Genomic DNA, 24,260 nt, shown 5'->3' on the forward strand with positions numbered 1-24,260 from the left:
TTTTAATTTAAAAAATCCACACATACCTTTCTTATTCAAAATAATCACTCCTATATGCTATTCTAAAATCTTATTTCCATGAGCACTGAAGCAAGATTTCAGGGTCTGTATAACTTCCTTTTGACTTCCAAGCACAATTCAATGTATTGATTTTGACCCATGTGTTGAAAGTGAGAATTAAAACTACATAATGCTGTGATATGTATGAAACTTCTGTAGTTTTACATTTCATATCCTCTGCATATATTTAGATCTATACATCAAGGCTGAACTGCTTTGAAGAAACTGAAAAGCTGAGCATATTCATTTAATGTATTTAATTTGACATTGTAGATTTATTTGGCCCTTCAACACTAAATACCATAAGGCTTTGCATATTATGATGCATGAAGCTAAACATAACTGTGTATAGTTGTGTATAGTCATTCACAAACAGTCTATACACAATAAAAGAGTGCAGCTATACTTGTCCATCCATCCAGCAACCAAAAACTTGCATAAGTTGTTTTAAATTGATTGTGGATAGTTCTTATATGTTTATATATTGATTTTTAACTTGTTTTTATTGGATTGTTTTTACCTGTTGTGAGTCCCCCAGAGTGGCTTAGATGAGCTGGGTGGCCATACAGATACAGGTAGGTAGGTAGGTAGGTAGAGTGAGCAAGCAAGATTCTAGTAATCCAACAGAGATATCAGGCAGATTCAAACACAAAATGTAAGGCTGCATACAGATTTACACAGCACTCATTAAGATGTTAATTCTGTTAAAGCATAGAAGATGGTTTACAAACCACAATAGCTGAGTTCATGTATTATCAAAACTACATTGTGGCTTATTGCAATACATAAACTCAGTACTGGGTAGGTGGACCAGTACAAGGGACTACTATAGCTCAGTGATGACATGCTTTTTGAGAGCATAATTATCTTCAGCTATAGTTGGTAAAGATGTCTGGCCTGAATATCATCTGAAGAGCTGCTGCCATCAAGGTAAAACCACCTGCTGAAACTGAGTGTCCTCCAAATGAATTGGTATTGTATGTTTCCAGATTTAGTCATGAGAAGGTTGTAGACGAGGGTACCAGCTGACATCCTTCCTGAGGTTGGATTTGGCAGTTTTTATCCACTCTTTGATTATACCCAATCTTGAGCACTGCACTGTGAGTGTTCAACAGGTGCAGCTATAGATTATAAAACATCTGTACTGAAATATCTGTACTGAATGATCCAGTAAACAATTGGCAATTTAAGGCGTTGGCATTACTAAACAGCTTCGAACCTGAATATGTAACAGACTTCTATTATAAACCTGTCTGATCATTAAAATCTGTAGCAGAAGGTTTTTCAAAGGTACCTCCATTGTTACTTTTTTTTTTTTTTTTTAAATATACAGGAGAAAGTCTTCCCCTGGACTGCTTTCAGGTTGTGAAATGCAATCCTTTGGAAGTTATATTTGGCCTCTGTTCTGTCAGTATTTAGATAATCTGTATAGATGGATATAGTTTCCCCAGCCTTTTATTATTAATTTTAGTCTTAATTTCAGGTTTTCATTTTTCATAATTTTTGGTTGTTTTTTTTTAATGTTAGCTTCCTTCAATATTCGGTACAGTAGAAAGGCAGAGAATACATGAAATATATAGGCAATATAAAATAATACTGATTCAGTATAATGCAGCTTAAAAATCTTACTTAATAAACTTTTATTTGAACTGCATTCAGGACAATACACAAGCTGCTAGAATGATTTCATTAACAAAATCAATAGGCTATAATTTTTGAAGCTGTGCATTTTTAAATAGAAATTAAAAACTTACATTCATATCACAGAATGCCCCTAATATATTGCTTTCTTGTGCAGAAATATCCTGTTTAAAAAAGCATAAATTATTTAATTATGGCTGTATCAAATATGTAAAAAAAATTAAGGTACACATGCAGAAAATAATTATCAAGATATAAAATCTAATATACTATCATTCCCTTACTCTGTTCTATGCTAAATTTATACCTCTTCTAGGATCAGTTTAAAAATGTAGCATTTCAATTTGTACATGTTGTCCAAACTAGTGAGTTATTCAGTGTTAAGAGTTATCAGTATAGGAAAACAAATCCCTTTGCATACTGAAACTAGGATCCAAACTTATCCCAGGGATAGTACAAGAATGTGTTCAAGGGCAACTGTAAAAAAAAGTCACATTTCACAGCACTGAATGGCTGTCTTGCACCAAATGTATAATGAACAAGTCCAGTAATTTTGATGGAAAGGAAGACATACTCATTGCTTTACAAATCATAAATTACTGTACTTGAATGTTACTTAAAACTGGTATAACAACACACAGTCAATGTTAGTCTCCCTCAAGCTCATCAACCTTTTCTCTTTTTTAGTCTTAATGGTGGTTAGGATCAAACAAACCAAATTTAAATGATGGTTTGATACTGGTCCATTTATACAAACCATAGTTAGCATAAATCCAGAACTCTGTTTCTGTCATGCAACTACCTGTGATTAACAAAGGCTTCAGACACCATCCTTACAGCTATATGGGAAGATGAGACATTTATGTCCTGCTAAAATGTATCATCTGAAAACAGTAGATCTACTGGATACCACCCAAATAAACACTTCTTTATTATGTATACCATCCTTTTAAGTCCTTGGAATATGGTGAATACCCCAAGGAATCAGAATTGCAGAATTTCTTATTTCTGAAAAATGTCACTGGAGCCAACTCTGTTTCCAAATGTTCAAATACCTGCCTCCACTGCTCTGGATATTTGACGCCCAAGCTGAACAAATCTAGATTTGGACCCCTGGGAGAACTGAAAGCAGGGGCCAGAATTATTGCCAAACAATAATAGCTTACATTAGAAAATCCACCCAGAGTCACTGGGAGTCGGGTGGCATTTAAGTTTAATAAATTACTATTACTATTATTAAAAACATAGCAGAATGATTAAAACATGTATATTTTAAAGGTTCCCTTTGGGTCACTGATCTGCAGTATCACTTGACCCAAATGAATGGGCTGCTTGTATGTGTGTGGGTGTGTGTACGCACACCCCACCAATATGCAGATTTTGGTACAACTTTAGGCATTGAAAATTTTACCAGAGCGAAGTGCAGCAAATTTTACAGCTTGACATCAGGTAGTAAAAATGTAATTATGACTTCAAACATCACAATTTTTGAGCATGGTTTTCAAATTTAGCCTGAAAGAACCACTGTGTTGTGGTCAATAAGCAGATTGTCTGAATTGGACCTGACTTAAATTTTTGCTGAGTTATGCAGCTCACTAGATAGCCCTGAGTTGATCACTCTCTAATACAAGATTTTTGTGAACATAAACACAGCAGGATATAAATTAAACTGTTCCATTCAAAGCGCCTAAATATTTTCACTTCTACTGCTATATATATGTGCTTCCTATAAATACATTCTCTAGTTAGGACAGCTGCAGAAAGTTTTCAGATGCTGAATATACTTCAAATGAGGGATACTTAACAATATTACTGTCAGATTTTACAACACTCAGGAATTAAAGCTAACTTTTACTTCATTTTCACAGAAAACTGTCAGTCTGGATAACATGTACCTCTATTGTGGGATGTGTATTATGCTTGTAGGCAGTATACAGAGGAAACTGGATCTGAAAGATTTTCGCAACACAAAGCAAGAGTTTTTCTTTCTCCTCAGTGCTCCATATGCTAAAGGCATCACAACCTTCTGTGGATTCTTCTTCTGTCAGGATACAAGTTCTTCCAGAATCTAATTTTTTCTCTGTAGTTTTGTGTCTATCCACATTCTCTTCTTCTCCATGAGTTTCTCTTTCTACATTCAGAGGCTCATCAGATGCATTATTTTCATCTTGCCATGTTGAATCTAAGTTAATAGTGCAATGTTTACACAGCTGGTCCCGAAGAGCCTGTACTTGAGCAATTACTAGATTTATAAGTGCACACACAACTTGGTTGAAAATCTCCAAATGCTTATATTCCTTGAAACAGCATAGACACTGCCTGTTTAAAGAAAGGTAAATAATAATTAAAATTCAAAATTCTACAAGTAACTGTGCCAAGTACTTTAGATTATAGGTGAACAATATGGGGTCCTTCTGGTATCACTGAACTACATTTTCCAGCATCCCTCACTACTGGTTATGCTGGCTGGGACTCGTGGGCTCAGCAGCTTTTACAGGGTTACATGTTGCTGAACTACATACCCATAAAATCTGGCATTGATAATTTGCATATTTCATAATTGAAGGATTCATTTTTTTATTTATGATTTTAAATAAGACAAATATACAAACAGAATTCAAATCCTTGATATTTTAAAAACTATAACATTAAGCTGTGTATCTTTACATAATATGGATTATGCCCAGTAATGCACAAGTAGACCTGCTCATGCACTGGAACTCTTTTCAATCCTTCCCATTCAATTGCACCATTCTTCAGAGGGCCCATTAAATTGCGAGAGAAGATTTTAGGGGTATGGAAATCTATTCCTTTGATAACTGTTTTTCTACTGGCAGACAAGATGACACTGGATGCAGGTGTACTTGCTTTAGAAAAGTGATTTTTTCGTAACAACTTTCTCAAATATTAAATGCTAAACGAGAGCCACTTCATGTATGGTGCCTATAACATTAGAAAGAAAAGACAGTTCATGCTACTTTTGACTTTTTCTTAGCATTAAGTGAGAGTCCCACATTCCCCTTTCCTTCTGCATTCTGCAAACAAAAAGGATGGGGTTCATCTGTTGTGCCCAACATAAATTTTTCTATCAGCTAAGGAAAGAAGAGGCAATTTCTTTATATTAAACAGGCACAAGAAAAGCAGTCGGTGCCACGTTGATGGCTGCACACATACACATAAGTAATGGCATTCCATTGAAATCATACAGATACAACTTATTCATTTAAAATGTGTACAATGTGAAGGAAATAGTGGCAAACATTAATTCAGTGACATTGAAATTACTCTGAAACAGTCTGTTAGCAGTGAAAGCTCTGCTCAGATATAGAAAATTCTACACTGCCAGATATTTATAACACAGCCATGAATAATAGCACTTGTGGAGTGTCCTACAAACTGAGAAATCGATGCATCAATCTCCCAAAAATCAGAGTCCTTTTAACAGTCCCAAACTATTGTACTTTTACCAAAAATTCAAGCGAAAGTTACTGTGTAAACCATAATGACTTATCTGTTTAATACTGAATGAAATAACAAATGAAATAGATTATTTTTAGACCAATTTTCCCCATATTTACTACTTTTACCATTCAAATTACCTGTACATAAACACATACTGACATAGATGCATCATAAATTGGGACTACTTAAAAAACAGATTTACCTTTGTGTCCAAGAATTGATATAAGCGAAAACCTTGAGCGCATGCTCCTTTCTGAGTTGCAATCCATCGCCACCATCAATGTCTGATACTAAAGAAAAATAATGGTATTATCAGTGTCATGAAGGATGTTTAAAGTTTCTTATATACCCTCTACTGATAAATGGATAAAAAATGAGTATTTAAATGTTTCAGGAACGAAACATTAAAAATCAAATAGCGTTACTGTATTAAAGTTTCTCAACATATTAAGATATTAAACTAAGTTGCTGTAGAACAGTGGTGTCAAACTCAAACACAAACAGGAGCCACTAAACCATATATAAGTATCCCTGCAGGCCGCATATTGACTTAAAAAGCCACACATTTATATATTTCTTTTTTTATTAATATTTTAACACAATAAAATCAGAGAGAAACTAGATATAATTAATGAATAAAAAAGAAACTTATTATTACAAATTTGACAATTTGTTTCCAGTATTTATATTTTTATATATATTTGGGTGTGCGTGTGTATATGCATGCCCATCTCACAAATTCACAAATTTGTGACTCTGGGCAGCATTCAGTAAAAAACACTAATAAAAAACTAACAATTTAAAAAATCAACAATTAAAACATAATCAAAGTTGCTAATAACTGAGTAGCAGGAAGAGTTATTGTTATGGGCAATTAAGCCATTTCACTAATTCACTACCACCTTGAGACCTAAGCCTGCTGGCACAACCATGTTTTAAGGGACTTCCTGAAGAATATCAGGGATGGGGCTGTCTCATCTTGGTGGGGATGATGTTCCACAGAGCGGGTGCCACAGCAGAAAAGGACCGTCTCCTGAGTCCCGCCAGACTCTTTAGCGGACTGGACCCACAGCATACCTCTTCTGCTGGGCTTCATAGGATGAGCAGATGTAATCAGGTGGAGGCAGTCCCTCAAACAACCTGGTCCCATGCCACGAAGGGCTTTAAAGGTCAAAAACAGCACCTTGAATTGCACCCAGAAGCAATCTGGTAACCAGTGCAGCTCATGGAGCAGAGGTGTCATGTGTGCAGTTCTAGAGGCACACATAACTGCCTGCACTGTTACATTTTGCACCAACTGAAGATTCTGAAAAGTGTGTTGCAGTAGTCTATCTGAGGCATGAGTGACTGTAAGCAGAGCCTCCTAGTCCACGAATGGGTGCAACTGGCACACAACACAAAACTGTGCAAAAGCACAAAGCCTGGTCATGACTGCCACCTGCTCTTTGAGCAGGAGTCGCGAGTCTAGGAGGACCCCCAGATTGTGCACTGGGTCTGTTTAGGGCAGCGCAACCCCATCCAGTACCAAAGATGGAACTAGAGGGCCCCAACACCCAAAGCCACTCAGTGTTACCAGGATTCAGCTGAAGCCTGTTGCTCCCCATCCAGGCCCCTACAGCCTCCAGGCAATGAGATACGGCATTAACAGCATCACTTAATTTGCCAGGGGTAGAAAGATATAATTGAGTATCATCAGCATATTGATGATACCACACCCCACAGCGATGGATAATCTCCCCGAGAAGCTTCATGTAGATGTTAAAAAGGAGAGGTGAAAGCACCCACCCCTGTGGGATCCCACAAAGTAGCGGCTGAATGAGGAATCTCTTCTCTCCAACCACCACCAACTGGAACCAATTCCAAGGAAGAGAGGGAAACCAGTACAATGCAGTGCTGCCCATCCCCAATCCCTGGAGCCAATCCAGAAGGATACCATGGTTGATATTAAAGGCTGCTGAAAGGTCAAGAAGAGCAAGGATTGATGCACAACCTCCATCCTGCCCCCGCCAGAGATCATCTAAAAGTGCGACCAATCCAGTTTCTGTCCCATACCCAGACATGAATCCTGAAAGGGGTCCAGATAATCTGCTGCATCTAGAGTTCTTTGAAGCTTCTATGTGACCACCTTCTCAATCACTTTCCCCTAAAAGGGGAGGTTAGATAATGGGTGAAAATTGTCCAGTGTGGTGGGATCCAGTGATGTTTTCTTGAGAAGAGGGTGAACCAAAGCCTCCTTAAGAAACGGAACAACTCCCTCACTCAAGGAGAAACTCACCACTGCTAGAACCTACCCACATGACAACCCCCAGGCAGCTTTACCTAGCCAGGAGGGGCATGGATCTAAAGAGCAAGTGGCCAAGCTCACAGGACCCTGTCCACTTCCTCAGGCCCAACAGATTCAAACTGATCCCAGATAACAGGGCAAGAATCTGCCCTGGGCACCTCCTTAAGACCCACAATAAGGCCAGAGTCCAACTGGGAACAAATTCAGGCAACTTTGTATGACAGATGCTGAGCAAATTCCTCTGCACAGCCCTGTAGGAGAATCTCCAAGCCCCCTCTACTCAGGGGGCATGCGTCACCTGAAACAAGACTGTGGGGTGGCTATCTGTGGGCACAATAAAAGCAGAGAAGTATTGCCACTTCACTGCCATTACTGCCACAATGTAGGCTTTGATAGCAGTTTTAGCCCATGTTTGATTGAGTTTGTCCCTTGTTGAGTGCCAGCGATGCTCTAGACATCTCTTCTCCCATTTCATCTCCTTCAATTCTTCTATGAACCACAGAGAATGACGGGATCTATGAGAGAGAAGAGGTCGCATAGGCACAATGCCTATCCAAGGCCTCGGCACCTTTTAGAATTGCAAGATGGATATCAGCCTTATGAGGTAGACCAGACAGGAAACCCAACCAGATGAGCTAATTCTACTTTATTATAAGGTTACATTAACAGAATCTTATAAGTCTGAAAGTCTCCCCCAGTCCCTTTTACAGCCCAAAAACTAGGGAGGGCTCTTCTGAGCCTCTTGCCCCTCCCATTGCAGGCTAAGTTGCCTTTTATCTGACAGTTCCCTTGGTTGCGTCTTGTTGCCCTGTCTCCCACGGTCATCCCCACATACTACACGGGAGGGAGGGTGCTACATAGCAGGGAGGCTGGTACAGTAGCAACAATGCCAATTGATCCCTAGAGCCCAACTTAATAAACAGGGTCTCACATCTGGCCCCTGAAAGCCTTAAGCGATTCCTGGATAACAATTGCCACACCATCACCCCTGCCCTGAGGTCTCTGCTGGTGACACACCTGAAGCCCAGCTGGGCACATTTCTGAAACGGAGAACCCCTTCTGGACGCAGCCAGGTCTTGGTAATACGTGCCAGGCTGGCCCTCTCATCTGTGATTAAATCACAAATGAAGGAGGCCTTATTACAAGCCAACCTGGCATTTAGTAGCAGCAGCCAAAAACCAGGGCCTCTGAAGGTCTGCTGACCAGGCACGGGGGTTGAGTTCGGGGAGCTGGAACACAGAACCAGGTTCACATTCCCAGAGAATGGCCCACTCCCAGTCTCCCACTATATCTACCCATGCCCATCACCACCATGATGTTTGGATCTGCCCCAACCTCACCCCCCATCCCCAACTTCTCCCAATGCAACCCTCCCAGGTCCCAAGGCCAGGGATAATAATTTCATTATTTCACTGATTAAATAATTAATTGAAATATAAAGCTAGACTTATCATATTAAGAAATAATTCAAAATCACTACAAAACTCTAAACATTATACTGATATACTTATTTATCATTATTCCTAAAATGTATTTGATCTTGTTAAAAAAAAAGAGAAAAAAATAATTTTAAAAAATCAAGAAAAACAATATTAAGTCCTAAATGCCTTCCCATTCTACTTGACTGGTGATTACATCAAAATATTTATAAGCATTAAAACTGCTTCCCCCTTAAAACTGAGTTTGCCTTGTTGTGTGATATGTAATATATAGGGAAGCCATTCTTCTTAAATTAAAACTTCTGTTCTTTATGTAAACTGTTAATTTTGCCATGGCTGAAAGTTTTCCTTACAGTGCCAAAAAAGTCCATCCAAAACTACCTGAATGCACCTGGGAAAAAAATCATAATAACTGCACATCAGTTCAAGCTGTGTCATTCTAACAAATAAACCATCATTCATGGCATGATTTGTGAGCCCAGTCAATGACATATTCAAGAAACCATGGCATAGTACTATATAAACCCAGCCTCAAATGACTACAATATAAACAAGTTGTTTATATAACAATTATTACACCTTAAACGCCACTACTGTCATAGGCAAAACTACAACCATAGAAATACATGTAAAATTTAAAGAACACTGCTCAAGCAATGACAAAGCACAAGTAAAAAATAAAGTAAAATGGATATAGCTTTTGCCTGCATTTACATATTGCAATAAATCATAATTTGTTTTTATCATGAACAAGCCATATAGATATGATTTATACAACGTGCTAAGCGATATTCTATGGTTTACAATTCAAACCATAATGGCTGCATTCACACATATGCTAAATCAAAACCAACCACACAATGATTTAGCAGAATGAATGAACCCAATGTTATCTGCAAGAATTTGAGCATCAAGTGATTAAAAGCAAGTTCTCTGCCAGCATAACAATTAAGGTCTTTTGGAGTCCTTGATGCTGTCTGAGTTTGGTCATATGCTTGCAGACATTTCATTACCCAACTGGGTAACATCATCAGTGCTGGTGAGTTTGCTCCCTGTTTATATACAGTAGCTTGCCCTGCTATCAACTGGTAGTCTGAAGACACAATGAGAATTCATTAATCTCACAACACATGGGCAGACTCAACCATAGTTTCAACTGGGGAACTGTGAGCATCCTAGTTCAAGCTAAATCCAAAAACGCTAGGGAATTCCTGGAAGCTTGGCATTCAGACAAATCAGCCATCAACAGACATATAGAAATAAAACATATTTACACACCATTCAAAAGGGATAATAAAAGGCTAAGAAGTTAACAAAAAGACTAGAACACATTCTCTCCAGCAGCCAACACCGAGATAAGCAGGGATTAACACCAGACAAATAATCAAGGAGAAAACAATACCCTAATCAACGAACTACCAAGGAGAAAACTACACCTCCACCAACACTGGCAGGGCAAGCTACTGTACATAAACAGGGAGCAAACTCACTACCACTGATGATGTTACCTAGTTGGGTAATGAAACGTCTACAAGCAAACAACCAAGCTCAGAGAGCACCAACGACTCCACAGTTCAATCCTGAGCTACATATACTCTTTTTCTATTGGAATTAAAGTCTTTTCAAAAAATTTTATGAGCATTCCAATGGCTCTGATATTATAAAAATATTCAGCATGTGAATTAACTGAGGACAATCTAAAGATTTAAAAGACAAGGAAGCAATGCCTAAGTATAAAAGACCTTCTAATTCTTAGAAACAATAATCAATTATAAAAACCTTTTATTTTCAATTAAAGACATTGTACTACAGTATAGGAGCTCAGAGATTCTAACTCTGTGACACTATATCCACACACATAAATAGAAACTGATCTACCTTTGAATTAATTCATCAAGAAATAAGCTGATTCATAAGAATAACATTTCCAACAACTTTTCTTTCCCTTCTAATCCAGGGAGAAAGACATGAACATACCAAAATCCAGATTTTATAACTTACTTTTATGCTGGTTTTATCCTAAAAAAAAAAAAAAGTAGAACATTTTGTTCTACTATATTAAATTTGGATTTATGCCATAGGACCTGGATATCTTTGAGACTGCCTTCTCCTAATCATTTCTGCCTGACTGACAATATGTTGCAAAAAGAGGCTCACTTCAGGTTTTTCACCAAGAGACTACCCTCTTCAGGAGTCTGGGAGGTAGGCTTTTTCAAAAGCTGCCCTCATTTTTTGGAATAGCATTCACCCTGAAGATGTGGATTACTTCTATGCTGTTGGGTTTCATAAAGGCCATCAAAACTTGGTTTTTTCAACAGTTCTTGGGGATGGGATCTTTGTGAGCTGCTCTCTTTGGTAATATGGAAATTGATCAATGTAGAGTTTTATTTCTCTCTGGTGTTTTGTATAATACTGTTCTCTGTGAACCTTTTAACCTGATTTATACTGTTATGTCAGTAAGAGATATAAACCACTCAGCAAATATTTATTTATTTATTTATTTACAGTGAATGTATGCCACTCCAGGTGAAATTGAGTCTCATACAAGCTTGGTAAATAAAAAATAAATATTCTCTATAGTAAATAAATGTCTTTATGTATTAAATTAGTATAACATGAAACAGAAACCTTCAAGAGTGCCTAATTTTGAGAATCCTGTACTTACACTATTTCAAAAGCTTATTATTCCATAACTGAATTAACTAGCCTACATAATACTTACTGGACATTTACAATCTACTCTCCCATCCTAAACATTCGTATCATTCATAGGGATATAGAAATAAATTCACAGAGACCCAGCTCAAGATAGTAATATAGCAGAGCTAACTGAGCACAGCAATGAAATCCTTTATGTATCTAAACAGTATCAACTTTAAAAACATGGATGTACAGTGGAACCTCGGTTTATGAACTTAATTCGTTCTGTGACTCTGGTCGCACCCCGAATTGGTTGCAACCCGAAGGAAATTTCCCCATAAGGTTCAATGTAATTACCGTTAATCTGTTCTGGCGTGGAGGACAGGGAGGCGGCTATTGCTCGGAGGGAGAGTCCCCCTCCCTACGACCACGTGTCAGGGGCGGAAAATGGCCGCGGACCACGTGTCAGGGGCGGAAAATGGCCGCGGACCACATGTCAGGGGCGTAAAAATGGCCGTGGACCACATGTCAGGGGTGGAAAAATGGCCGCGGACCACGTGTCGGGGCGGAAAAATGGCCACAGACCGTGTCACGGGAGGAAAAATGGCCGCGTATCCTGTTCGTACCCCGAGGCGGAGTTCGCAAACCGAGGTGAATTTTTGCGGCCAGAGCTGGTCGTAACCCGAAAAGTTAGTTAACAGAGGCATTCGTAACCTGAGGTACCACTGTATATTCTTCCATTGTTAACTTAGCCATGGTTTAGCTTTTTAATTCCATTTTTTGTATTTACATGATACACTGACATACAAATTAACCACATGGGCTGGATCAGCATAAAACACTAGATTAAAGTGCGGTTAACTTGTTCTGGTTTAATACAGCATGTGCATGAGGGATCACATGCAGGGTTTTCAGTAAATTAATTTAGAGTTATATGTACAGCTACTGCATGCACTCAATTGGTGCTATCATTACATCTTTCTCTCTCTTAAACCACCATATAGCAATTTGTTGTTACTTTTTCTCTTATACAAAATATATTCTTATGCAAAGTATCCAGGATTTTTTTAAAAGAAGGATGCAATACTTCCTAAGTAAAGAGAACTTCAATTCAAATACCTACAGTACTGTGCAAATGTTTTAGGCAGGTGTGAAAAAATGCTGTAAAGTAAGAATGCTTTCAAAAATATATTGTAATTGTTTGTTTATCAATTTACAAAATGCAAAGTGAGCAAACTGAAGAAAAATCCAAATCATATCAATATTTGGTGTGACTACCCTTTGGCTTCAAAACAGCATCAATTCTTACACATGCACACTTTGTACACTTGCACAAAGTCAGGGATCTTGTAGGATTAGAGTCAGGTGTATGATTAACCAATTATACCAAGCAGGTGCTAATGATTAGCAATTTCATATGTAGGTTGAAACACAGTCATTAACTGAAACAGAAACAGCTGTGTAGGAAGCTTAAAACTGGGTGAGGAACAGCCAAACTCTGCTACTAAGGTGAGGTTGTGGAGGACTGTTTCATGTCATGGGTCATACACCATGGCAAGACTGAGCACAGCAACAAGACACAAGGTAGTTATACTGCATCAGCAAGGTCTCTCCCAGGCAAAAATTTCAAAGCAGACCGGGGCTTCAAGATGTGCTGTTCAAACTCTTTTGAAGAAGCACAAAGAAACGGGCAACGGTGAGGACCCCAGTGGTCGGCCAAGGAAACTTAATGCAGCAGATGGAAGACACATCCTGCTTACTTTCCTTTGACATCAGAAGATGTCCAGCAGTGCCATCAACACAGAACTGGCGGAAACCAGTGGGACCCAGGTATACCCATCTACTGTCTGGAGAAGTCTGGCCAGAAGTGGTCTTCGTGGAAGAATTGCGGCCAAAAAGCCATACCTCCAATGTGGAAACAAGGCTAAGTGACTCAACTATGTATGAAAACATAGGAACTGGGGTGCAGAATAATGGCAGCAGGTGCTCTGGACTGATGAGTCAAAATTTGAAAGATTTAGCTGTAGCAGGAGGCAGTTGGTTCGCTGAAGGGCTGGACAGCAGTACAAGAATGAGAGTCTGCAGGCAACACTGAAGCACGGTGGAGGTTCCTTGCAGGTCTGGGGGTGCATTTCAGCAAATGGAGTTGGGGATTTGGTTAGGATCAATGGTGCCCTCAATGCTGAGAAATACAGGCAGATACTTATCCTTCATGTCTTACCATCAGGGAGGCATGTGATTGGCCTCAAATTTATTCTGCAGCAGGACAACGACCCCAAACATATAGCCAATGTCATTAAGAACTATCTTCAGTGTAAAGAAGAACAAGGAGTCCTGGAAGTGATGGTTTGGCCCCCACAGAGCCTGATCTCAACATCATTGAGTCTGTCTGGGATTCCATGAAGAGACAGAAGGATCTCAGGCAGCCTACATCCACAGGAGATCTGTGGTTAGTTCTCCAAGATGTTTGGAACAACCTACCTACCGAGTTCCTTCAAAAATTGTGTGCAAGTGTACCTAGAAGAGTTGATGCTGTTTTGAAGGCAAAGGGTGGTCACACCAAATATTGATTTGATTTGGATTTTTCTTCTGTTTGCTCACTTTGCATTTTGTAAATTGATAAACATAAACTACAATATATATTTTTGAAAGCATTCTTACTTTACAGCATTTTTTCACACCTGCCTAAAACTTCTGCACAGTACTGTATAACAAGTGCAAAGCAGGAAAATAATGCAGAACAACTAAGCAAGCAAGCAAGCATAACCACAAATTGCTTGATTTTAAACAAATCACATTAAGGAGGCATATAAATATCTTTTTTATACACAGCACTTTATAAGGAATATAATTACAAACTTTTTACTTTTAGAAAACATATTTTACAGATGGAAAATCAGAAGCCAAAACAGTGAATGAAAATCAGTGATCAAAAGCAGAAAATATTAACGTGCTAATAGCTTAGAAAAATACTGAAAGACAAACCTATTGTATCAACAGGAGGTATGCATTGTATGGCCAAGGGATTAAGCATGTGACAAATATTTTCCATTTATAAATAATGAAAAGAGAGACAGATTTGTTTAAGAAACCCAATTAAACTATAGCCCATGGTCCATGGCATGTTTTATGGCTTGACTAGTCCTATTAAAAAGCTAGCTACACCTATCACATTACAAGAAAGAATTACAGAGAAGACAAAAGACAAAAATAAGAGAGCAAGGTGGAACCACTACTCGCTATTACTGTCCACTGCTGAAAGAACCCTGAGGTTGCTGCCTCCCCCACCTTCTGACCTAATGCTGATGCTTTTACCACCCATTGTACATTGCCACAATTCCAGATGTATGCTCCCTCTGTTCCTTCTCTTTTATTGAAGCAAGCAGCAACTTGAGCAAATTATAGTGGGAGTAGGCTCACATCTTATTATAGGGTAGTAAAGGGAAAATGTATTTGTGGATGGCCATTTAAAAATTTTCATATACAATAGCCAGAAAGAAAAAGATTAGGTTAGGTTCTTTATCTGCCCATGAACAAATGAAGAGTAATAAGGCAGCTGTTAGAACTTGCTTCAAGGCAGGAAAAGAAAACATATGGTCCTTCAGATACTACTGGATTCAATTTCAGCCACCTTAGATACCACTTGAAAGGTTTTAGATTCTCATCCCTACCCATGAGACTTCCTTGATTTTGTTTTGCTGAAAAAGTGCAGTTTGGGATTCAGTACTGTTCTTTTATATCAAAGACGCCCCATTCCCAATCAACCCTCTGCAATGTCCATATGTTTATATATCTTTATTCAATCTCTTGAAGCAAATGTTTAATAAGACAAGAGATCAACAATTTATAAGTTATTTCAAATGCAAAATTTGCCAAATGTCAATACCATATATATATATATATATATATAAGAGAGAGAGAGAGAGAGAGAGAGAGAGAGAGAAATGTAATTTAAAAAACAATTTAACTATATGAACATAGTATAAATTGCACCACTTACATTATGCAAATGCTGCAAAATCTGGAGTCTTCCAAATTTATGACAAGTTATTGTAATAAATAAAACTGCCATGATGATGCACTCTTCAATTTACCATGCTTTCATGAACACACATACCCTCCCTCCAATTTGATAATTAAAATGAGGTTTCACTGTACTTATTTCCAAATAAAATATAATCCTACATGTCACACAGTGGCCTTTACATCTTTGTTTTGCAGTTTTCACAGACCACACTGCTGATATCCATCAGCAAAATATAGAAATTCAGTGGTGAATTTTTTCATGCTGTTAGAAAAAGTCAAGCCTGTCTGGTCTGACACATAAAGTATTCGAAATTATAATCCTGATCATCAACCCTTTAATGAGTGATTAAACAGAGGAAGATCAATGCCATTGTTATTGGTTACAGTTTTGGTTTTTAACTATACTATTCCCTGTACTGTGTTTTGATTCTGTATACTGCCTAGTGCCTCTGGAGTTTATAAATCTTATACAATAAGGAAATTCTCATCATATTATCCAATACTCTTACCTTTATCAGAAGTTGTTTATTTAAATGTATTGGCTACAAAACTATTCATTGACTGCACTGCATATTTCTACCCAGAAATCCCACTGAGTTCAATGAAGGTTAATCCTAGTTACATAGACACACACACAGACACAGGTGTGTGTGTATGTGTGTGTGTGCATGTGTATGTATGTATGTATGTGTATATATATATATATATATATATATATATATATACACACACACACACACACACACACACACACACATACATACGACTGTAGCCTTAAATAATATTTGGATGGGACTTTACAGTCCTGAATGGTTTAGAAACACTATTTCAAGGAACACTTTCATACACATGAGCTGACTGAATGATTTGGGCTCTGCTTTTAAGTGTCAGCTTTATCTGACGTATACCTAGCATGCTGGACAAGATATTTGCCTTTAAAAAAAATAAAAATGAAAAGTGCTTGATGAAAAGACTAAATTATCTTCACTTAGGAGTGCCAGAAAATATGTGAAAGAATTTTATTCCAATAAATATTTTACATATGACTGCTCTCCAAATTTGTTTGTGACTCCAGCATGAGATCTGACGGCCTTGGATTTTACTAATTCTATATGCTTATGAACTGTAAACATTTAATTAAATTTTTATTGATCTTGTGATTTGTTTGAATTGCCTTAAGGGTTTATGAAGCTATGCTGCAGGAAATAAATCTCAAAAAATAAGAGATTGATGTTATGAAGAAGATAGCATAAGAAATCCACTGTTGAAAGCAAACAAAACAAGAGGAACACTGTGTGAAGATGTGTAGATTAACAGAATAATAAACAGAATAATAAACAGATTAACAATGTATAGATTAATTGAATAAACTAATGGTCAAAGACAACTAAAAAAATTAAGAAAAATTCTTACAGAAATGTCATTAAAAGGATGTTACCATTAACTGACAGAAATGTTCACTGAGAAGCCTTATTTAACTTGAAAGCAAATTCCCAGTCACTAAATTTATAAAATTATAGGGAAGCTGTTTTGAAACTCCATCATTTCTAGATGAAATCAAAACACCAGAATATGGGTCAAATGGTCAGTGAGGGAGAGCAAGTGCTGCCTCCTTGAACATAAAAATATCTCCCTTTCAGCTACCACCGATACTTTTCCAGGTTTTGATGGAGAATGTAATTAAGAAAACCATTAATACAATCTGAGTTACAAAAGCGTATATATATATATATATATATATATATATATATATATATATTTTACACACACACATACACCACACAAAATTCCTCCAACAATAACAAATATGAATAAGCTCAGCAGCTTATAGTTTTTCAATGTATCCATTTAAGCCTTTGTCCCAAGAATTTATACTTTATAGTTGTAAACATAACTGAAGGAAAACAAAAGGATACGCAGATCAGGATACTTGTAAGCAAAATAAAAAATTACAACTACTTTGATATTTAGAATACAAAAAGAGATTAGGGCTTGTATTAAAGCATCAGAAAAAATATTAGTTTTACAGAGAGTTGGAAAAAAATTATGCACACTGACAGTTCAAAGAATAAGGTAGAGCAAAATAGGAACAGTGCTTTTATTAAAAGAATGATACCCTCAGAATATACAGTATGGAATATGAGCAAAAATGTTTGGTATATAAGAACAGAAAAAATAAGGTCATAAATGTGTAAGGCCCTAAATGGATTCTGAAGGAAAGGGTGATTTGTAAATATCTGGGATCAGGTAAAAATAAAATTTAGGGAAGTAATGTTATATCAGGGCTTTTTCACTATCCCTTCCATAAAGAGGAAAGATGTGGGGTGGCCAAGCCTGAGACAGGAAAGGTTCCCTTCCCATATCTTTCAGACAGACACATATGGCTGAGATGAGCAAGAGCTATGCTGACAAGGGAGAGCCATTTCTAGCATCTTCAAGTGGGTCCTTCCTAAAATCCAGATATCCACAGGGACAGAGCTTGAGTCATGATGCTGTTCTCAATAACATCATTCGGTGAGATTCTGTTTCCGTGCGCCCTAAAACACATTTACACATAATGCTGGATTGTGATTACCTAAAAACAGTAAGGAAAAAAGGACAGGGCCACATGTACCTCTGGATACAGCCCATAAAAATAGTCAGCAAATTGTCATTTTTAAAAGAATCATGTTATATTTAATTTAAAACAAATGTAATTTTTGTCCCAGCTCTGCTCACTACTTTGGGCTTTAGCATAAAACTCAAAAGCCTAGAACAATCTTCAGGGAAAAAAATGCATTCCCTTGTTAAACCAACTTTAACAGTAGCTGAATTCATATTAAAATAAGCCATGTGGTTTATTCAGTTTTATCACAGTACAGTGTGTGAATCTAACCACTGTAGTTTGTAAATCAAACTTTAATAAACCAACTAGAATAAGCCATGTTTAAAGCAAATCATGATTTTAGTGCAATGTTTGGGCCAAAAAAGTATGTCCAAAAGTAATTCTGGACACCAGCGGAAATTCACATCACCATACATCCAAAAACATGAAATTGCTGGAAGTAAAAAGTTCAATTCTATTAATTTCAATCAGAACTCTAATGTCCCCTTCCTATTACATGTAAAAAATAGCATTATAAGAACAGAAAAGAATATTGCAGTGATTGATGCTGTGAATGGGTTACAATAAATCATGTTAAGTGTACAGTTTGGAATGGGCTGCATAAATTTCCAAAGGACCCAAGTATGTTAATACTAATTGTGGCTTCACAAATCAGTTATTAGTCCATAAAATTATTATTTTACATTTTTACATCTTACTTTTGCAGGTCACACCACACATTTAAAGCAAACATAAATTTAAAAACTCCCAAAATAACCCTGAAAATGAAGGAGAAAAATTCAGCTGGCCATGTACAGTTAGTCCTTGACTTACAGCCACAATAGAGATCAGAAAATTAATCGTTAAGTGATGTGATTGTTAAGCGAGGCATCACATGACCGTACCCAATTTTACAACTTTCTTTCAGCAGTCATTAAACAAATCACCATGGTCGTTAAGTGAATCATGCGGTCGTTAAGCAAATGACACGGTTTTTAAGTGAATCGTGTGGCTCCCCATTGATTTTGCTTGTCGGAAGCCGTTTGGGAAGGTCGCAAATGGTGATCATGTGACCCCAGGACACTGAAACCATTGTAAATATATGCTAGTTGCCAAGCGCCCAAATTGTGATTGTGTGACCATAGGGCTGCTGCGAATGTCATAAGTGCGAGGACTGGTTGTAAGTCACTTTTTTCAGCACCACTGTAACTTTGAACAGTTGCCAAACAAATGGCTGTAAGTCAAGGACTACCTTTATCTATCAAAATAAAAAATCTTCAGAGGGCATCAGAATACCTTCAGTGCAGGAGTCAACCAAAGTCTTAAGAGGGAAGAATCAAAAAAGGAAGACTGTACAGAATAAACCTGTTACATATGATACCAGATCTATATGATATTCCTAGTAGATAAGCAGTTCAGCTGAGAGGATGACTTAAAAGAACATTAAATAAGAGTTCAAATATGATGTTTATGTAGTTTGCCCTGTTTTGGTTTAGCATGCTGTACAAATTCAAGCCAATTAAGACTTATTCAACAAATTTAACCTCTGCATGATACACGAACCAAGTTTAAAAAAAACCCAGCTAGATCAGGCCTAACACCTAACTACTACAGCATTTTCCATAATACTGTATCTACAATACCAACCAGAAAGTTCTCAAGCAGAATGTGAGAGCAACTCTAACTTTTGTCACCCTAGCAACAATTAGTTCCTTACCTATTCTTACCCTCAGGCATATGGGCTTTTAAATGTGGTAGACAGCATCTTATCATGAGTGTAAAAACAGATCAAAAGCCACTGCAATTGGTAGAGTAATGGTATTACATCCTTCCCAAAACCTAATCCTCATTAATTCTAGCACTGCTGCATTCTAAATACTCTTCAAAAGTACCCACATATAGCCACATGTAACACTATTTTAAAAGCTGACCTATGCTAATCTTATGGCCCCTAAGGAAGTATGTATGTGTACTTTGTGTTCAAAAGTATGTTCCGATATCAAACATGTTTTTCTGGAATTATACACCAGTTGTGGAAGGCAGCTGTGCATCTTGGAAAAAAGCATGCCTACTTTAAGGAATTGTATACAATTGCCACATTCATGCCCCTGTGAACTCTGTAGGACCTTACTGCCTTCAAATCAACAGCACTGCACAGCCCTAATGAGGAAAATATTATATGAAGCAGTTAAAAACTCCCAAAGCAATTATAAAATTAAAAAGCAAGCAAAAACTATTTGCAACTACCCCATAACCTTCAAAGCACACAGATCTATAGAAATAAAAATGTACAGTAACTATTCTCAACATAACAACTATAACCAGGTCATATATTTTCACACGTAAGAAAGGAGAAAAGTTATTGATCTTCTGTAACTATTTTTAATTTTGCAGGTTGTATTCATTAGGGGTAGTTTTAAATGTGATTTTAAAGGAATTCTTGATATACTTTAAAGTAAAAACAAAACACCTCAATACCATTTTGATATTTTTTTTAGAGCTTCTAACTTGACATAGGAAAATAAACTCCCAACTAAACAACATTCTGAAAATGTTCAGTTGCTAATAACCAGCTCACAGCGCCATGTATTAAGTGATCCAAGACACTGTGGATAAGTGAAGCATGTTAGTCCATCATAGCCCAAAATCAGGAGTATGGATGCAGCTTGGCTAACAAATATTAAAAGGCATAAGCCATTGTCAGCTACAGTTCAATTCTTTAGATGTATGGAGTGGATCATACATCAGTTCAGCCACTCTGTGCATCTGATGAAGTGAGCTGTAGCTCACAAAAGCTTAGCTGTTTAATCAAATATACTAGTTTGAAAGACTCCTGATAACTGATCCAAGCATGTTTTAAAAAAACCCCTCAAGAATGTTAAATTTAGATTAACTGCAATGTTTAAGTACAATCTTAAACCCATCAATCAGAGAGAAAAAGCCATCTCAAATCTACTAAAGAGGGAATAAATGCTACTGAATTTAGGGATAAGTTATTTCTGAGTTAACATGCAAAGGATTGCATCAATGGAGAAAATTTGTGAAAATTTAAATGTCAACTGACAATCAGATGAAGTAGTACAGCTAACTTTCTGAATTCAAATACTGAAGAGTGATTCTTTTTCAAAGTATGACTCTTTGAATCTCTCAAATTAACAATTTTCAAAAGTAAAATCTCAATAAACTTAATTGTGAAATTCTTAGCACCAAGTTCATGATTTTTCCCTCCCTCAGGTTATAGCCATATCAATACAAACAAACCATATGAACAACTTACAGTTGGAATTACATCAGGCTTACCACAGAGAATCCTAGGCACTGCCTACAATTTTCTAAATCACTATCTGGATAATGAAACCAACGCCTTGGTGTGCACAAGTCATTAAGGGAAAATTATTTTAGTGACTACAGGATTCACAATTAATTCATCAATACGATTCAATTGCTGCAAGAAAATAATCATAGCAAAAGTAACTTTATCATGTTTTACAGTTTGCCCCCCTACCTATTCTTTTCTTGGGAGCTTTAATCATATCACCAAATTAATTATATCACCAAATTAGGGCAGAAAAACACCTACTCAAGCATCCAATACAATTTTACATTAGATAAATCATAAAAGATCTTGGCCCAAAGGACATTAAATATATTCTAAGACGTGCAGCCCAAATTCTACATGTTCTTCCCTAGAATCAGTTAAGAGGGACTTACTCCAAAGCGTGCAAAAATTATTCTGCTTCAAGATAAATTTTCATATATTTATGAAAATATGAGAGAGCTATTTCACCTGTTTTGTGAAGCATACAAAACAGTTTGGAAACAAAGCAAATGGAAGTATTTTTAACAAACTTAAGCATAAAAACTATTGCATGGATATGTAAAGAATGATGGGATTAACCTTTAAATACTAAAGAGTCTTAATGTCATCCAAAAATATAGAATCATAAATACTAAAAATAAGGCAGAGTAGAAATATATACATAGCTAATCACTTTTCCACAATAAAACGCGATTTCCAAAAAGGAAAGCTTATTCCAGTTGAAATTCTTCCTATCAACCCCACTTAAGATCCTACAGCTGCAGGTGAGAAGAGTGAGACTGCAACCATAGCTTTATTCCTGGGGTGCCCCAAACCTATCTCATAATCCAGGCCGGCCTCATTTGTCTGCAAGCTCATCCCGAGCACAAGAACTAGGCCGCGTTCGCTTAGCGGAAGGATGCAACTGAAAGGAACATACTGTAGAGGAAAAGCAAAGAAAATGCACGAGTTTTGAATTCGTTCGCCCCCTACTCAATTTGCACCATTTAAGGCAGAGGATCTCCCTACAGCCGACAACGCCGGCATCTCTTTCGTTCCTCCCCTCCCCTATTTCTAAGACGAGAAAAAGAGGGGGAGGGGGGACCGCGGCGAGGAAGAGTATCCCTGTCTTCTACTACTCCTGAAGGCAACGCCATCCCATGCTTACTCAAGAGTAAGCGCCGACTGACTTTCCAGTTGGGTCCTCCCTCCGCGCGAAGGGTGCCAAGCTTTAATCAGGTAGCAGGCCTTCCGTGTATGAGCATTTCACACCTAGCAAGCCTTTCCAGTCCTCCCACACACATCCTCTGCTAAGGGGGCAAAGTGAGATACTGGAAAGAGGGGGCAGGGGACGCGGTACCGACAGTCCTTCCCTCCCTCCGCTACAGCAGTAGCAACAATCACTGCGTTTTCTTGCCGTATTCACGCGAGCCGGTTCGTACAAAACAGGCCGGGGAAGGAGGAAAGGCTACGAGATGCTTCCCCTCCTCGTTCACCAAGGCCTTCGACTTACTCTCATTTAACACCTCCAGCAGCTCGGCACAGCTCTCACACATTGTTCATTAAACAGCAGCAGCCGCCGCCGCCTCCTCCTCCCGACCATTGATTGATCCGCTCTCGGTCGCCGCTGATTGATTGATGGGCAGGCGAGTGGAGGAGGGGGAGGGGAAGAGGCCGGTGGGGGGATGGGCACCTGAGTGTGACAGAAGGGGGAGGAAAGGAAGGAATAGTCGTAAAGGGGAGGGGGGAGAGAAGAGGGGTTGTAAAAGTGATTTCGGGATAGGATGAAAGACGAGGGGGCGACAATCTAATGCAAATGAGTTTGGCGGCCACCGAGGAACAGAAGGGGAAGAGGAGAAGGAGAAGGCGAGTCACTCACTGGCTCCTAAGGCCTCTACGCGCCGCCATTTTGCTGAGGGGGAAAGGAGGAGAGAGAGAGAGAGAGAGAGAGAAGAGGAGGGGATTGCACGAGAGAAGGAGGCGGGGCGAGGAAGGCAAGGGGTGTGCGGAGACCGCGCGCGCAGGTTCTGTCCCGGCTCGGATATTTCCGGGAGGAACGGCGGGAGGCGAAGGAAAGAGAGGAGGAGTTCTTTCCTCGGGTCGTCTGGGGGCGGTGCGAACACAATGAGAAAAGAGTGCAGTTGGGAGGGCAAAATGGCGGCGAGGTGCCTCCGCCCCCGTTTCATGCAAGGCGGGAGGCGTTCGGCTGCCGACGTCACCGCGGCTTGGTGGAAGCGCGCCTGAACGCCGTCGTGGGAGGACGAAAGTCTTCGAGAGAATTCCGTAGGCTTTAACATAAAAGGAGATGCATTGCCCAATCCGCTGTAGTCTTTTTGTGTAGGAGTATTGGCCATGCGTGTAAATAGAGTTTGAGAGGAGATAGGAAAGAAATCCTTGGCTGAATTAGGACGGTCATGAGTTCAACTTCCTTTTGCCATATATTTGTCAGTTCTCCGTGTTAATTCTCTCACCTCAGTGCTTCATTTGAAGACCCGTTTGATAAAATCCCTCTTCCGTGCCACTCTTAGTGTGCACAACATACTGGTTAACCCAGGCAGCATTCACACAACATGCTAAACGTGGTCAGCTTTTACCTTGGTTAATTTTTTTGTGTGAGTTTAGGGTAGTGTGCAAACAAAGAGGTTCGGAAAGTTTATGATAGCCTGTGCTGATACTTAGCTATATAGATAATACTTTGAAATGGGCTCGGAATAGGTTCTGAGTGGCAGAAGTGTCCTGCTTCTGAAAAAAGGATGTGTTTCTGTTCTAGATTATCTGCATCATGTATCCCAAATCAGAGCTTACTTAATTACAAATATTTGTCTT

General features: G+C 38.3%; 1 protein-coding gene across 3 annotated transcripts in view; it reads right to left on the bottom strand.

The window, feature by feature from the left end:
* USP34 (ubiquitin specific peptidase 34) overlaps window positions 1–23,642 on the bottom strand; it is a 170,366-nt gene extending 146,724 nt beyond the window's left edge. For 2 of the 3 annotated variants that reach the window (XM_088149723.1, XM_088149716.1), the window contains exons 1-4: window positions 23,314–23,642; window positions 5,366–5,453; window positions 3,597–4,020; window positions 1,815–1,865 (exon numbers count right to left, since the gene is read on the bottom strand). In XM_088149723.1, coding sequence (XP_088005849.1) covers window positions 1,815–1,865; window positions 3,597–4,020; window positions 5,366–5,453; window positions 23,314–23,620 — 870 coding nt within the window. In that variant the 5' untranslated portion in view covers window positions 23,621–23,642. Of the gene's footprint in view, window positions 1–1,814; window positions 1,866–3,596; window positions 4,021–5,365; window positions 5,454–22,947; window positions 23,128–23,313 lie in introns of all 3 variants that reach the window. The other variant, XM_088149729.1, reaches the window with a different exon arrangement.
* Window positions 23,643–24,260: the final 618 nt, after the last annotated feature.

The sequence above is a fragment of the Python bivittatus genome, unplaced genomic scaffold (genome assembly GCF_059951505.1).
Source record: "Python bivittatus isolate LINGU-HERP-01145 unplaced genomic scaffold, Pbiv_v1 ctg000020_np1212, whole genome shotgun sequence".
Classification (NCBI taxonomy): Eukaryota; Metazoa; Chordata; class Lepidosauria; order Squamata; family Pythonidae; genus Python; species Python bivittatus.